The sequence below is a fragment of the Ictidomys tridecemlineatus genome, chromosome 10 (assembly GCF_052094955.1).
Source record: "Ictidomys tridecemlineatus isolate mIctTri1 chromosome 10, mIctTri1.hap1, whole genome shotgun sequence".
NCBI lineage: Eukaryota > Metazoa > Chordata > Mammalia > Rodentia > Sciuridae > Ictidomys > Ictidomys tridecemlineatus.
The window spans coordinates 76,369,000-76,384,643 of record NC_135486.1 but is presented as its reverse complement, the minus strand read 5'-3'; the positions used below and the strand labels follow the sequence as shown (position 1 = coordinate 76,384,643).

Genomic DNA, 15,644 nt, shown 5'->3' with positions numbered 1-15,644 from the left:
CATAACTAGTATTAAGCAAGGTAAGGTTTATGTGTTTAGAGAAGTTTGGAAAAACTGAACACAATAAGTTAAATGGTTTTGTGTTATACTATTGTAAGAATTCTCAAAACTTTAATAAGACAATATGCTCTGCGACTCTCCCAGAAGGATGTGAGTATGTACTCCTGTAAAGAACACACTTTGATAAATGCTGCTAGTTCAGGAACAGATTCATCAGAAGTCTTATTATTCTTGTTAGTCCCATTGTACAGACAGGGAAATGTTTTGCTAGTTGGCAGTATGAGTATGTTATGTGAGTTGTATGAATATACCTTTAAGTCAAACCTCAAATTAAACAAAGGACAAATTGCTGGACTAAGCATAGTTACTGCATTTGGTAAATCAATTAAGAAAATTCTATCCACATATACTCCCTTTGCACACTGAAAATTGGAGTGGGAGTTGGGGGAATTGGCATTTTTATTGCTACTCTTGCAATGCTTCATTACAATAGTAATAATATGAGAGTTTTAGGAACACACTTTAGAAATCATTGCTCTCAGAGGAGAGAAGAAAAGGCACTTTTAAGGTAATTGATCACCTCTTTCTCCATTAGAATCTGTTGGTTTCTAATAGGCCATAAATATATGCATAATATGTCAATACACTCTGTTATCATGTATATCTAAAAAGGACAAATGAAAAAAATAGGCCATAAATATGTTCAACAGTCTCCATTCTCAAACAAAAGCAAAATAACAACTGCCAAAGAAATCTCTCAGGAGGTACAGTGGCACATACCCATATCCTAGTTACTAGGGATGTTGAAGCAGGAGGATCACAAATTGGAGGCCAGTCTTGGCAACTTAAACTATATCAAAATAAAAAAACAATAAAATAAAAAGGGTTGGGGATATAGCTCAATGGGTAGGGTACCCTTGAGTTCGATTCCCAGTACTACCAAGAAAAAAAACTTCTCTCAAACTTCTACACATGTATACTGCAGCCATCCTCTTTCTTTTCCTTCTTACTTGGATGTTTTAGGATATACTTTTCTCTATTTCTCGTAAAGTTGCCCTTTGATTCACTATCATAACAGCACTCTGACAGAGACCACCAACATTTTCCTAAGACTTGTTAGTTGATGTCCCTACAGATTCTAAAATGCTGGACTCACCTGCTTTTTAAGGAAATCATCATTCTGGCTCTACCGCATGCTAGCATTATAACTTTGGTCGGTTTACTCAAGTTCTAAACCTGTTACCTTGTCTAGTAAATGGGGATAATAAATATATGCTTTTAAACAATTGTTCTTAAAGTTGAATGAGGTAATACATATACAGAATTCTTTATATGAACACAAATATCATTATCATAATAATTGTCCCTTTTCTACTACTCTTTCTTGGTTCTTTCTTATTACTATTACTTTTATTATTACTTATTACTGTCTCAGTCTCCTTCACGGTTTTTCTAGCTGAGCTTATAAATTGAGATTTTCTTGCCTTTCTTCCTTAACTCTCAGTTTTGATGGAACACATTTTACTTGGGCTTCAATTAACATCTGTTTTCCAACAAACCCAAATCCCCAAATGTGTATCTTTTAGCAAAACCTCTCTCTTGGTACTTCTAGCTAAATATGTCCATCTTAAAGATGTCTTTATCTTTTACTTCCTTGAATGCACTTCTATATTCTCCCTATAAACATACAATCTATTTTATCCAACTGCTAAGAGCCCTCTGACTTTTAGGAGTCAGTATTCATCAAATTCCCTTACCTGCTTCTTCATAATAAAACATCTCAAACTTAGCATATTCTTTTCATATCTGCTGCTGAAGTGTTTCATTATCCATAGCTTGAGTTACACTAATAGCCTTTTAACCAGGTTTCCCTGTCTCTTTTATCTAGGTCCAAAATACTGCCTTAGTCTCATGCTTCCCTCTGTGTAAAAACCTCAGCTGATAAGTGAAGGTGGTTAACCAAACTATATGAAATGTCTTTGGTAGTTAAAGAAATTCTGGTTAGAACATGAGTTTGCTAATTTGGCAGATTAGTCAAGGTAACAGAAATAAGAAGCCAACATTCTTGTATATTTCATTTAGGTAGAATTTGAAGTGGCATTTTGGCAGTATTTTTCAAGATCCTTGGAGGCATTCATACATTTGATATCTCAAAGCTGTCCTAAATAAATAATTCTGTATACCAAATAAGCTTTATTTGTATCAAAAATTGTATTGGGGAAAAACTGATCATCTAAAAGCCCAACAGTAATTAAAAATGTGGTCAGATAAACACAGTGCTGTTAAGATATAAAGCCAGTTTATTTTTACACAAATGTTTTTTCATATTATAAGTAAAATTCTTTTTTTTAAAGCAAGATAAAAAATCTTATATAATGAATTTATAGGTGTGTTAAAATACTTAGTAGAGAATAGAAATGAATTACATATGATATGTTAACAGTGACTATCTTTGGATAATGGAATGATGAGGAATATTTTTGACTTCTAGTTTTTCCTGTTCTTCGAATTTTCAATATAGTCTACTTCTTTAATGATGGAAGAGACAACTTTTATGTATAATCAAATCACCCTCAATCGTGTTTTTTAATTAGTGGTCTCAACTTTTTCAATGAAACCTTTTTATTAGTTAAAGTAAATTGGCCACATATTCGCAAAATAATGATATTTATTTTAAAATTATACCACACATTTGCAATTGTACCAAATACTTTATGTACATCGTAGAATATGTAAAAGTAAATAGAGGGTTGGGATTGTGGCTTACTGGTAGAGTGCTTGCCTAGAATGTGTGAAGCACTGGGTTCGATTCTCAGCACTACATACATATAAAAAAATGAAGGTACATTGACAACTAAAAGAATATTTATAAAAAAATAAATAGAAAGATACAAAGTTAAAAGTACATAAATAGAAGTTCCAACCCCCTTCATACACATACATATTCCTTGTAGATCAAGAATATTGTGCATTCTACTTTTCAGATCACTGGTCCACAGAATAAAAAAAGAAAATTAATTTTAAAGCTAGGTAAATTTACTTAGAGACTCAGTACTCATTATATATATACTTTAAATGTCTTTATTTTTTATTTTATATGGTGCTGAGGATTGAACCCAGTGGCTGACACATGCTAGGCAAGTGCTCTACCTCTGAGCCACAACCCCTGACCCTCATTACATATTTTTTAACAGTTTTCAGAAAAGTTTATTGAATGATTGAATACATTTAACATAAAACAATGATCAAATTATGGAGGAAAGGAAGTATCTCTTTGGTTGAGTATCTATCTGGCACTTTGAGAGGCCACTGGGTTCTTCCTGTAGGGAATTAATAAATGGTAGACATAGGAAAGTCTTATTGTTTATGAGTTAACATATCGAAAGTTTTTATTAATGCCCATAGATTTATTCAGTTCTTTACATTTCATCTATTTTTAACAAATATGTTGCAAACAGCACTTTGCGATTTATTCAGTTCTTTACATTTCATCTATTTTTAACAAATGAGTTGCAAACAGCACTTTGCTATGCATGATTGATTAGTTAAGTAAAATCTTACAAGAGCTATTATTGAGGTAACAGCATAGAAAAACTTACATTGTTAATTCACATTTAGTGTTTTTTGGAGACAGGGCGAGGAGGGGTATTAGGAATTGAATTCAAGAGCACTCAACTGCTGAGCCACATTCCCAGCCTTATTTTAAAATTCTATGATTTTAGAGACAGGGTCTCACTGAGTTGTTTAGCGCCTCTCTTTTGCTGAGACTGGCTTTGAACTTGTGATCCTCCTGTCTCAACCTCCCAAGCTGCTGGGTGGGATTAAAGGCATGTGCCACCATGCCCGGCTCTCATTTAGTTTTGCAGAAGCATTTTGATATATTTGATTGTAAGACTTCAAAAAATGAGAGTGACCAATACTGAATGAGGAATTAGACTAAGTTAGCTTTGTTTTATAAGTTACAGCCATTTGAAAGGCTTTCAATCTTCTCATTTGAAACTGAAAGAGTGGAGCTGGAGGTGTAGTTCAGAGATATAGCCTTTGCCTAGCATGTGTGTATCGCTGGGTTCGATCCCTAATAAATGCAAAGAAAAAAGAGAGAAAATGAGATAATTAGTTTATAATACTTCATTTAAAACTTCTATAATTTTGTAGAAGCTCAAATGTTAACATCGTAGAATTAGAGAATAGAATAGTGGTTACCAGAGCCTGGGAAGGGTTGTTGGGTATGGGGTATAGATGGAGAGAGGATGTTTAATTAGGTACAAGGGAGCAATTGGTGAGGAAGAATAACTTTCAATATTCTGTAGCACAGTAGGTTACCTAGTCAATATATACTAAATCAATTAATTAGATTTCAAAACAGCTAATAGGAAATGGGAGTGTAGCTTAGTGTACTTCATATATAATGGGTTTAGTCCTTACCCTCCAATAAAGAATCCTAGTAGACATTACACATTATATACATGTATTGAAGTATCACATGATATCCATAAATATGTAGAATTACCATTATGTCAATTAAAAATTTTAAATGTATTTTTAAAATTCTATGATTTTTGCCATTTTTTTAGGTAGCTTGTCCTTTTATAATATTTTGTAATATTTAAGAAGAGTTAATGTAAATACGTTTGATAATACAGTATGATACAAATTTCGAAAACTATAATGCTCAATAAAGTTGTCTGATATTTCATTGCAGTTGTTAAAAGAGGCTGCACATCCAGAATCTTCCAAGGAGATTTGAAAAAAAAAAAATCAGTTCTTACCCTAACGATAGAGCTTCAGAATGGAGTTTTTAAAATGCTTTCTTATGCTTCCCCCTGTGTTCTCTTGATTATAAAAGAGATGCACACTCTGTGTAATTTTGAAAATATGTAAAGTAGAAAACAAGATGGGGGGAAAACACTTTACCATTGATCAGCAAACCCTGTTAACATTTTGGTGTTTTCTTTGCCTTTTTTTTTCTCTATAGTTTTTCATGGATGAATTATACTGTATGTACAATTTTCTGTTCTTATTTCTCACTTAGAAGCACTTTGCTTTGTCATTTAAAACACTCCTTAAACATAATTTTAGCCTGGTACAGTGGCACATGCCTGTAATCCTGGCTACTTGGGAGGCTGAGGTAGGAAGAGACAAATTTGAGGCCAGTTTGGCAACTTAATGAGACCCTGTCCTAAAAAATGAAAAGGGCTGGGAATGTAGCTTAGTGGTAGAACACCCCCAGGGTTCAGTCCCCAGTACTGCAAAAGAAAAAAAAAATCATTTTAAAGGTATAACTTTCTTTTGCTCTCTATAATAATTGCTTCATATCAGATGGACTGTAGTCACTATCATTATTATCATATCCTAATATTTATTCTTATTTTGCCAACTGAACAGGAAAGTTCAGGTAATTTATGTGACTTGCCCAAGATCATAATATTCCCCCAGATGACCACAAGAGTGCTTATATTGTGACTAAAGATCTTTTGCTCTTTCACTTTGCTACAATACATATATAGTTAAGTATTTTTAAAAGTTCAGGTAATTTATGTGACTTGCCCAAGATCATAATATTCCCCCAGATGACCACAAGAGTGCTTATATTGTGACTAAAGATCTTTTGCTCTTTCACTTTGCTACAATACATATATAGTTAAGTATTTTTATCTATTTGTTTAATCCACAAACATTTAGTGCCTTTTGTATTAGATATATGAATATACAAACACAGATAAAATTAATAACATTTATTGATATCTTTCTTGTTCCAAGTACTGTTTCCTGTGCATAACATGTATTAACTTTTGCTTAAAACTAACAACAACCCTTATTAGCACCATTTTACAAAATAGGAAAGTAAGGCACAGATTTTAGGTACCAGCTCATAAATGATATAGCTGGAATATAAGCCAAATAAAACTGGTCTAGTGTTCATATTCAGTCTACTCTCAAGAGTTCACTAAGGTAAATTAATACAAGTTTTTCATGTGTCATGCTTGTTAAACATTTATTTATGAAAGAGTTTTTATGAAGCCTGTACTCTCATAAATTACGAGGCTGAAAACGATTGTTTATTCAGTATTACTGTGTTTAATGTTAAAATTGAGAATCTTGTCAGTTGTATTTTCTATTTGTCTCTAGTCTCAAGCTATTTTGTTTGTATAAATGATGTGACTAAAATACAGTTTTGGATTAAAGTTGAATTTTTGTGATTTTATTTGATTTTGCTTAATTTATAGTTTCATTGATGTTTTAAATTCAGTTAGGATAAGCTTCTAGTTTGCTCTGAGTTTTTAGTAAACATGATTTTGTATTGAAAGTAGGTCCTTAAAAGTGAAGATGTCAAATTCTATCAAAGCATTAGCTATCTAGGTATTAAAAGTTTAGTTTTTACCTAAATGACTATTATTAAGTGCACTGCTGCTGGTGAGATTAGATGTTCTTTCAGATGGGGTAGTGCAGTAGAATTATCAGTTGACTGACAATTGGAATATTTGGATCTCAGTGTTCATTTTTGGTCATTTGACAGCTTTGTAGTTTTTTATTTTTAACTACTCAGAATGATAATTGTTATTCCTTTCTCAGAATGTTCTTACATGGGGAAAATTGAATGTTCTGGAAAGATTATTAAACTATTTAAAGATTAATATGCTACCACATTATGGTTATTGTCATTCCAATAATGTATTCCAATAATGAGTCTAGGTTTGATTTTTCTGATAAAAATATAAGTCTGAGGTTAAATCTAATTGCATTTATCTTAATGTGTCCATTCCTATTCTGCTGATTTAATGGGGGTTTATTACATTATGTAGTTCTTGAAACGTACCATAAATAGAGAACTGAAATTTACAAAGGATTTGAACTTGGACATACAACGATGACTGGTAATTAAAAAACAACTGAGATTACATCACGTTTTACTGTAGTGAATTAATAATTTAAAATACAGTATATTTCCAGTAAGCCCTAATAGTGTATTTCCTTAAGTGAACCTTTGGCATTTATATTTTTAAAGCAGCATTTTCATAAAGTGTGTTCCTTATGACATTAATTTAATTGAGTATTAACTAATAGTGGTTAACATTTAAAAAGGAGAGTTTGTTTTGTCAAATATATTTGAGTAACATTGATTTAAATTAAGTTAAACAGGTTTCTTTAAGGGCCTTTTTAAGCCTGAAAAAAATGCATTTTCCCCATATTATTTGACCATGAAATGTTTTGCAGCACACTTCCTGGGATTTCTTTGCATTACACAGAGCAAAGTTTTCCAAAATAAAGTTATAATAATTTGAATATAGCAAGAAATTATGCTTTATTTATTTTAAATATTGGAAATAAATTCAGTCATTAAAATAACAACTATCAGAGATTGAAAATGTAGATTAAGTACTTTTTTCTCTTAATTTGTAGGTACGAAAAAAGGACCAGATTAATATTGAAACAAAGAACAAAACTGTTCGATTTATTGGAGAACTAACAAAATTTAAGATGTTCACAAAAAATGATACTCTGCATTGTTTAAAGGTAAGTGCTGAATTGTTTGTTTTTAATAGAAAAATTTAAAGTTTTAGTTGTAAGTAGTGAATAAATTGAAATAATTAAATATTTGATTAATACAAAAGAAAACAAGAAAAGGACTGGAAAAATACTTCTCAATAGTAGAGTGCTTGCCTAGCATGCTCAAGGCCCTGGGTTCGATTCCCAGTACCACCAAAAAAATAAAAATAACAAAAGAAGTAGAAGAAAAAATAATTAAAAAGGAATGTTAAACAGATGAGCAAAACAGAAAACAAATAGTAACATAGTAGATATAAATGTAGCTCTGTTAGTAACTGCGTGAAACATAGAGGGATAAAATAACATCCATAAAAAGCCATAAGAACATAAGACTTGATTAAAACTACTATGTGCTATGTATGAGACAGATACTGTTAAGTGTAAACACAAGAAAGTTTCCAATAAAAAAATGGGGAAATATATTACACTAATAATAAGTATTTTTCAAAGTAGATTTTTAAATTGAAAAACATTATTAGAAACAAAGGGTAGTTCACAAAGATAAGGAAGTCATTTTAATGGGAAAATGTTACTTGAATCAGTCAATTTGCATCCAGTAACATAGCTTCAAAGTAATAGAGAAATAAACAAACCTACAATTAAAATGAGAGGTTTGAAAACACCTCTCAGCTTATAGAACAGGCAGAAAAAATCCCTAAGTTTGTACTACACAGAATTTGGTAATATATTTACCAACCTTCATCTAATTGACACCATACTCAACAACAGAATTTATAATCTCAAATATACATGGATCATTTACCAAAATCAACCATAAAGTCTGAAAAGATTTGAGAGGATTGAAATTTTTGAGATTAAGGGTTTTGTCCACAATGAAATTAAATCAAAGTCAACTAACAGTAACTAACTGTATGTTCTAAAGCTGATGAAGAAAAATGAAATAGTTCTTCTGTACCTGAAATTGGTCACTTTTACTAACATTGGTTTTCTCTATAACATATCTTCTGACAACTTGATTTCCTTGGGTTTTTAATAGGTATATGATACAAAATGTATCTTATAAATTCAAATACATTTAAAATACCCTGAGTTAAGCAAAATTAAACAAGTGTCTTTACTGCATGGTATCTTAGAATTTTTAAAATACCAGTTGTTGAGCATGGTGGCGCATGCGTGTAATCCCAGCAGCTCTGGAGGCTGAGGCAGGAGAATCTTAAATTCAAACCCAGCCTCAGCAATTTAGTGAGGCCCTAAGCAACTCATGGAGACCCTGTCTCTAAATAAAATACAAAAAAGGATTTGGGATGTTACTCAGCAGTTGAGTGCCTCTGAGTTCAGCCCTGTTACCAAAAGTGAAACAAGACAAAAAAACTCCAAAAGTCATTATGAATATTCAAGGAATTAAGTTTCCTAAACTTTCATGGAATATCTCAAGACATTGGTACATAGCAAAGTAAATTCAGAGAAACTCAAGACAGCATTATAAGAGATTGTAGGAATTTTCTTAACAGTAATTGAAAGGAGTCATGCTATATAAACATTTTAAATGTATTAGTATATTTCTTTGTATTCTTAAAATATGTAGGAAAGTGCCGCAACCCGGCTGGGCACAGAATCACAAGCCGCTCAAGCAGGAACAAAGTTTTATTTTAAAAAGGCCGCCAGTGCCCCGTGTGCGCCCGGCTAGCAAACTGGTGCACACACGTGCGTGCGTGCGCGCGCGCGTGTGTGTGTGTGTGTGTGTGTGTGTGTGTCTGTCTACTGGAAGGGGGGGGGGGCGGACCTCCCCCGGACCTCCCCCGGAAATTTCCTCCTACTATCCTTCCCCAACCAATGGGAACCAATGGGAACATGAGTCCCGTAGCAGGTGAGGTGAACAGCAGGAGTCCAATTTCCATATGAATGTAAATCTTAACATAATCATACCATCTCAATGGCTAGCTGGCAGTCACCTAAACCAAAGGTGCCATGTATCGTAATACTTTTGCTGTGGCTCCTAGCAGGAAAGATATATATATATTTCTTGAAACAAAAATTCCATCTCTTAAAAATTAATTTTAAGGAAATGATCAACAATACGAGCACAGATTTACGTGCAGGTCGTCTATCATACAATTTCTGTAATAACAAAAATTGGAGATAATTTGGATGTCAAATAAATTTTTTTAATATTTATTTTTTAGTTGTAGTTGGACACAATATCTTTATTTTTATGTGGTGCTGAGGATCGAACGCAGGGCCTTTCACGTGCTAGGCGAGCACTCTACTGCTGAGCCACAATCCCAGCCCATCAAATAAATTTTTAACCTATTCATATTATGTCATTCTGTATGCCTTATAAATTGTGCCATTGCAGGATAAAAAAGGACATGAAAAAATACTTACATTGAGCCAATAAAAATCCAAGTTATTAAATGAGTCAAGATGTCTAAAGTGTTTTTTGTTTTAAAAATTATGCACAGAAAAAGATTGAGAGGATAAAAATTAAAAGGATATGAGAATGTGGTTATAAATTTTATATAATACAAGTATTCTGGGGTAAGAATTTTTCAAAATAAATGTTATATAGATCAAAAAAGTCATTGAGAAAACGTTATCTTTGTATGTGGCATGTACTTAAATGCATTAATAATAAATGTAGAATATAGATAGGACTTTGACATAGTTCCCATATATCTATGAAAGGAAATACATTAAATATATTGAAGTTTCTCAGTAAAATTTTATGAGAGAACACAAAGATGCCCAGCAATGAAACGTACTAAAAGAACATTTGATTTTGTTTTTTACCTTGACATTTTATAAGATGATACACATATTAGATGTGTATACTGTTTTCTTTCTCTGCTAGGACTCAAATGTTGTCTTTGTAGTTTTTCATCATTTTTATAATTCCAGATGCTTCTATCAGACTTTTCTCATCACCATATTGAAATGGCATGTACCCTGCTGGAAACATGTGGACGGTTTCTTTTCAGATCTCCAGAGTCGCACCTGAGGACCAGTGTACTTTTGGTAAGGGCTTGGGAATCCTGGTAAGAACTTGAGGTTCTTGATTTACTTCAGTGACTAAAAATATTGCTCATTACTGTTCATCTTCCCCTGCCATGAGAATACAAACATTTCTACCGAAACTAGAACATTTCAAACAATAAACTGCCATCCTGGAGAGCTGTAGGAATCTTTCTCATTTGGTTACTAGTAAATTCACAGTATTATAAAGGGAATTAAGTTGAATCCATAAAACTAAACAAATTATACAAATACATACTCTCATACTTTTAGGTTAGACTCATCTTTGTTTTTGCTACAAGCTGTTATTAATGTGTCATTTAACAGATAAAAGTATAAGCTAAAAAATGTAAAATTAAATTTTAACATTAAAAAATCAAAATATAAACTTGAAAATTTAGGGAGAGAAGTTATTTCTGAAGCTAATTAGATGTTGAAATCGCCATTTCAGGGCTGGGATGTGGCTCAAGCAGTAATGCTCTTGCCTGGCATGCGTGGGGTACTGGGTTCGATCCTCAGCACCACATAAAATAAAATAAAGGTGTCCACCGAAAACTGAAAAATAAATATTAAAAAAATTCTTTCTCTCTCTCCCTGTCTCGTCTCGTCTCGTCTCGTCTCGTCTCGTCTCGTCTCGTCTCGTCTCTTCTCTTCTCTTCTCTTCTCTTCTCTTCTCTTCTCTTCTCTTCTCTTCTCTTCTCTCTTTCTCTCAAAAAAAAAATGGCCATTTCAAGTTTATTGAGCATTCATGTTATTATGTTTATTGATAATGTCTAAGCATTTGCTTTCAGCCTTTGAAAAGAGACAAGAAATATGGTAAGAGGGATAGTGGTACTAAAGAGAGTTCTGGTAGGAGTCCCTGGGCATAGACTGTTATTCTATTGGTGTGTTGCATTGCAGTAGTCTTGATTTTATCATTTTGTACATGTCAGATTTTTTAGACTCTATTTATGACCATGAATACTCTATGCTGATGGTATTTAAAATGAAACATGAATTTCTGTAAAATGTTTTCATAAATATTAATGTGATTGCCATCAAATGGAATTGATTTCCAAATTCTCTCAAGGCTTACATCACATCAATCATAAATTCAAATTTTATTGTAATTCCTTATGGAAAAAAAAAAAACCCCTCTCTTTCCTCTTTGGTAATTATACCGGTCAGGTTAACTTACTTTTTTTTTTTTTTTAATGTTTTTAATGTTATTACATTTTTTTAGTATTTTTTTTTAAGGTGGACACAATATCTTTATTTTTATGTGGTGCTGAGGATTGATCGAACCCAGTGCCTCATGCATGCTGATGAGCACTACCACTGAGCCACAACCCCAGCCCTTATACCTTTATTTTACTTATTTATTTTTATGTGGTGCTGAGGATTGAACCCAGTGACTCTTATGTTCTAGGCAAGTGTTCTACCACTGAGCTACAACCATAGCCCCTTAACTTACTTTTAATGCCTATATTTTATTTATAACTGAATCCTTGATATTTATTTTTCCTAAGGAAAATATTTATGAATTATTATGGTATAGATGAACATAATATTTCTGAAATCTGAATTCTTTCCTACCTGACCAGTGCACTTTTTCCTACCCTTCTAGCAAAAGCAACTAGCTTTTGGTATTGATTCTCTTGATTTCTGGTTACAGACTTTGTTTGTTTATCATTTAACAGTTTTTTAAAAAAATATTTTTAGTTATAGATGGACACAATACTTTATTTTATTTTATTTTTTTATGTAATGCTGAGAATCAAACCCAGTGCCTCACACGTGCTAGGCAAGTGCTCTACCACTGAGCTACAATGCTAGCCCTTGTTTAACAGTTTTGAGAACTAATCAGTTCTCCAAGGATTTTATAGTTGGGTAGGAGGGGTCATATAAAGACATGAAATATAATCATCATCCTCAAAATGTTCCACATCTAGTGAGTAAGAACTAAACACATATTTCCAGTGTGGCATCATAAGTGCTTATATTAGAAGTTTACAGTAGATATTGGAGGGATACTTAGACCAGCAGGAAAGATCTTCTCTACAAGCTTCATTTTTTGAGTTAAAACTATGCCAGGGGATGGGGTTGTAGCTCAGATAGAGCACTCACCTAGCATGCATGAGGCACTGGGTTCAATCTTCAGCACCACATAAAAATAAAATAAAGGTATTGTGTCCACCTACAATTAAAAAGTAAACGTTTTTTAAAAAAAACCCACAGCTCTATGCCAGACCCTTGGTTGAAAGAGATAGTCTGCCTCTGGGTGATTTACAGGCTAGTAAAGCAGACAGAAAAGAAAATAGATGATTAAAATGCATCACTATAAGTATAATGTAATAATATGAATAAATTTAGGATATTGTGTGTATAGTTTAACAAAGACATCTAATCTAGTCTTGCAATATCAAGAAAGTTTTCCTGAATGAACTACTATTTTAGAGACCTAAGTTAAGTCTTACAGAGAGAGAAACCTTTTTAAAAATTTTTTTCTAATTAGTTGTACATGATAATATAATGCATTTTAATACATCATACTTATACATGGAGTATAACTTCTCATTCTTCTATTTATACATGGTGTAGAATCACACTGGTCATGTAATCATATATGTATATAGGGTAATACCCACATGCCCTCTCCTCCCTTCATTCCCATTTGCCAAATCCAAAGTACCTCTATTCTTCCCTAATCCCTCCCTCCCACCTTATTGTAAATTAGCATCCATGTATCAGAAAAAACATTCTACCTTTGGTTTTTTGGGATTGGCTTATTTCACTTAGCATGATATTCTCCAGCTCTATCCATTTACCTGCAAATGCAGTAATTTTCTTTATCCATTCACCTGTTGAAGGGCATCTAGGCTGGTTCCATAATTTAGCTATTGTAAATTGACTACTATAAACATTGATGTGGCTGCATCACTTTAGTATACTGATTTTAAGTCCTTTGGGTATAAACTGAGGAGTGGGATAACTGGGTGAAATGGTGGTTCCATTCCCAGTGCTTTCCAAAATGGTTGCACCAATTTGCAGTCCTACCAGCAGTGTACAAGTGTACCTTTTCCCCTACATCTTAGGCAACATTTATTGTTCCTTGTATTCTTGATAATTGCCAGTCTGACTGAAGTGAGATGAAATCTTAGTTTTGATTTGTGTTTTGACAGAGAAATCTTTTGAATAGATAGTTACATTTTAAGGTTGATGAGGTAGGTAAAACTAGATTATAAGGAGCCCTGAGTGCTATGCTAAGAAGCTTGAATTTTTTTTCCTTTTTTTTTTTTTTTTTTTTTTAAGTTTTCGGCAGACACAACATCTTTGTTGGTATGTGGTGCTGAGGATCGAACCTGGGCCGCACGCATGCCAGGCGAGCACGCTACCGCTTGAGCCACATCCCCAGCCCCCTTTCCTTTAAATATTTATTTTTTTAGTTGTAGTTGGACACAATACCTTTATTTTATTTATTTTTATGTGGTGCTGAGAATCAAACCAGGGCCTCACATGCACTAGGTGAATGCTCTACCATTGAGCAACAACCCAGCTCCTGAATATTTTTCTTAATTTCATCAAATAGCTATTGAAGGATTTTAAGTAAATGGATGGATATGGTCAGATTTAGATTTTTAGTTAGATTAGCGTGGAGGAGATGACTGAATTATACCAAGTCCTGAGGTAGGGAGAACAGTCAAAAGACTGTTGTAAAAATCTATGGAGAGGGGCTGGGGTTGTGGCTCAGCAGTAGAGCGTTCACCTAGAGCCTGTGAGGCCCTGGGTTCGATCCTCAGCACCACATAAAAATAAATAAATAAAACAAAGGTATTGTGTCTTTTTAAAAAAATATCTTTTTAAAAAAAAACCTATGAAGAAAACAGCATACAGAGGAACATTGTAGGGATAGGGAATGATAATTAGCTAATGAAAAGCTTTTGGAAGTAGAACTGATAAAACTTGGGGTGAGGAAAAAGAAAGTGCCCCATGATAAGATCCATGATTCTGCCATAGGCATTTGAGTGAGTGATAGTACCAGTCATTGAGATAAAAGAACATAGGAGAGGGAACAGATGGAAGTGTTTGGTTTGAAGTCTTATAGGATAATCTAAAATGTATTCATATTTATTTGAGAACACATACTTATAACCTTTTGCCTAATGGTAAAATTGGTCTGGTGTGTATACGTATATTGGAGAAAATGGTTTTAAATCAGTTTAACAGATTGAAACTAATCTAGATTTAACATTGTATCACATGTATAAATGATAAGTTAAATGGCGCATTATATTTTGTCCAAAGAATATACAGGGCATGGTTAATTATCTACATCCCTATTAAACACAGAATTGTTTTCTGTTTCCAAACAAGACAATTTGAAAGATTTAGCCTACAAATTATGATATAGAGATACTAGTATTGGAGCTTAGCTACAATTAACACATACTAGGGAGCAAGAGAGACAGTTACGAAACTTGGTATACCCATGGTTGAATTTAATAAATAGCAAAAATTTGTTTCAGTGATGGCTTCACATTGGATAAGTAGGATATGGAGAGGTTATGTTTTTGATAGTTCATTCATTGATTCATGTATTGTTAAATATTAATTGCATGCCTACCAGGCACTATTTTACATGCAAGGTATACAACAATAAAAATGACAGAGCCCTTACCTTCCTTGAGCTTACATACACAGCTGTCTTTTCAAAACTTAAAACTTGCAAGCATCCCAGTCCACAACAGCTACTTGCAGCCTGTCAGTGGTTTCTCTTCTGCTTCAAACCCAGAAACCAGAAAAGCATTCTGTATTGCCCAGCCCCTCCCTGCTTCTTCAGTCATGCCGCTACACATTGGAACCACACTGGCCTTGTTTGAATTCCTATGCCCTGTCTTGCTCTTTTTCTTCTCGAAGACTTTCTTCTTGCTATTCTCTGCTGTATATACTCTTCCTGTGGTTTATGAGGCTTTCTCCCCCCACCTCCCCGTTTGTGGTGCTGGGGTTTGAACACAGGGCATTGTTCATGCGAGGCATTTATCTACCAACTGAGCTATATCCCTAGCTATATCCCCACTTATGAGCCTTTTGACGTCCTTCAAATTCTAGCCTAAGTGTTACTTTCTCCAAGAGCCTTTCTCTAG

The 15,644-nt window shown here is 33.4% G+C and overlaps 1 protein-coding gene across 5 annotated transcripts in view; it reads left to right on the top strand.

The window, feature by feature from the left end:
• Upf2 (UPF2 regulator of nonsense mediated mRNA decay) overlaps positions 1–15,644 on the top strand; it is a 116,352-nt gene that overhangs the window by 61,043 nt on the left and 39,665 nt on the right. For all 5 annotated transcript variants that reach the window (XM_078023223.1, XM_005320276.4, XM_040276806.2 and 2 more), the window contains exons 10-11: positions 7,402–7,515; positions 10,408–10,524. In XM_078023223.1, the coding sequence (XP_077879349.1) occupies positions 7,402–7,515; positions 10,408–10,524 (231 nt within the window). The remainder of the gene's footprint in view (positions 1–7,401; positions 7,516–10,407; positions 10,525–15,644) is intronic.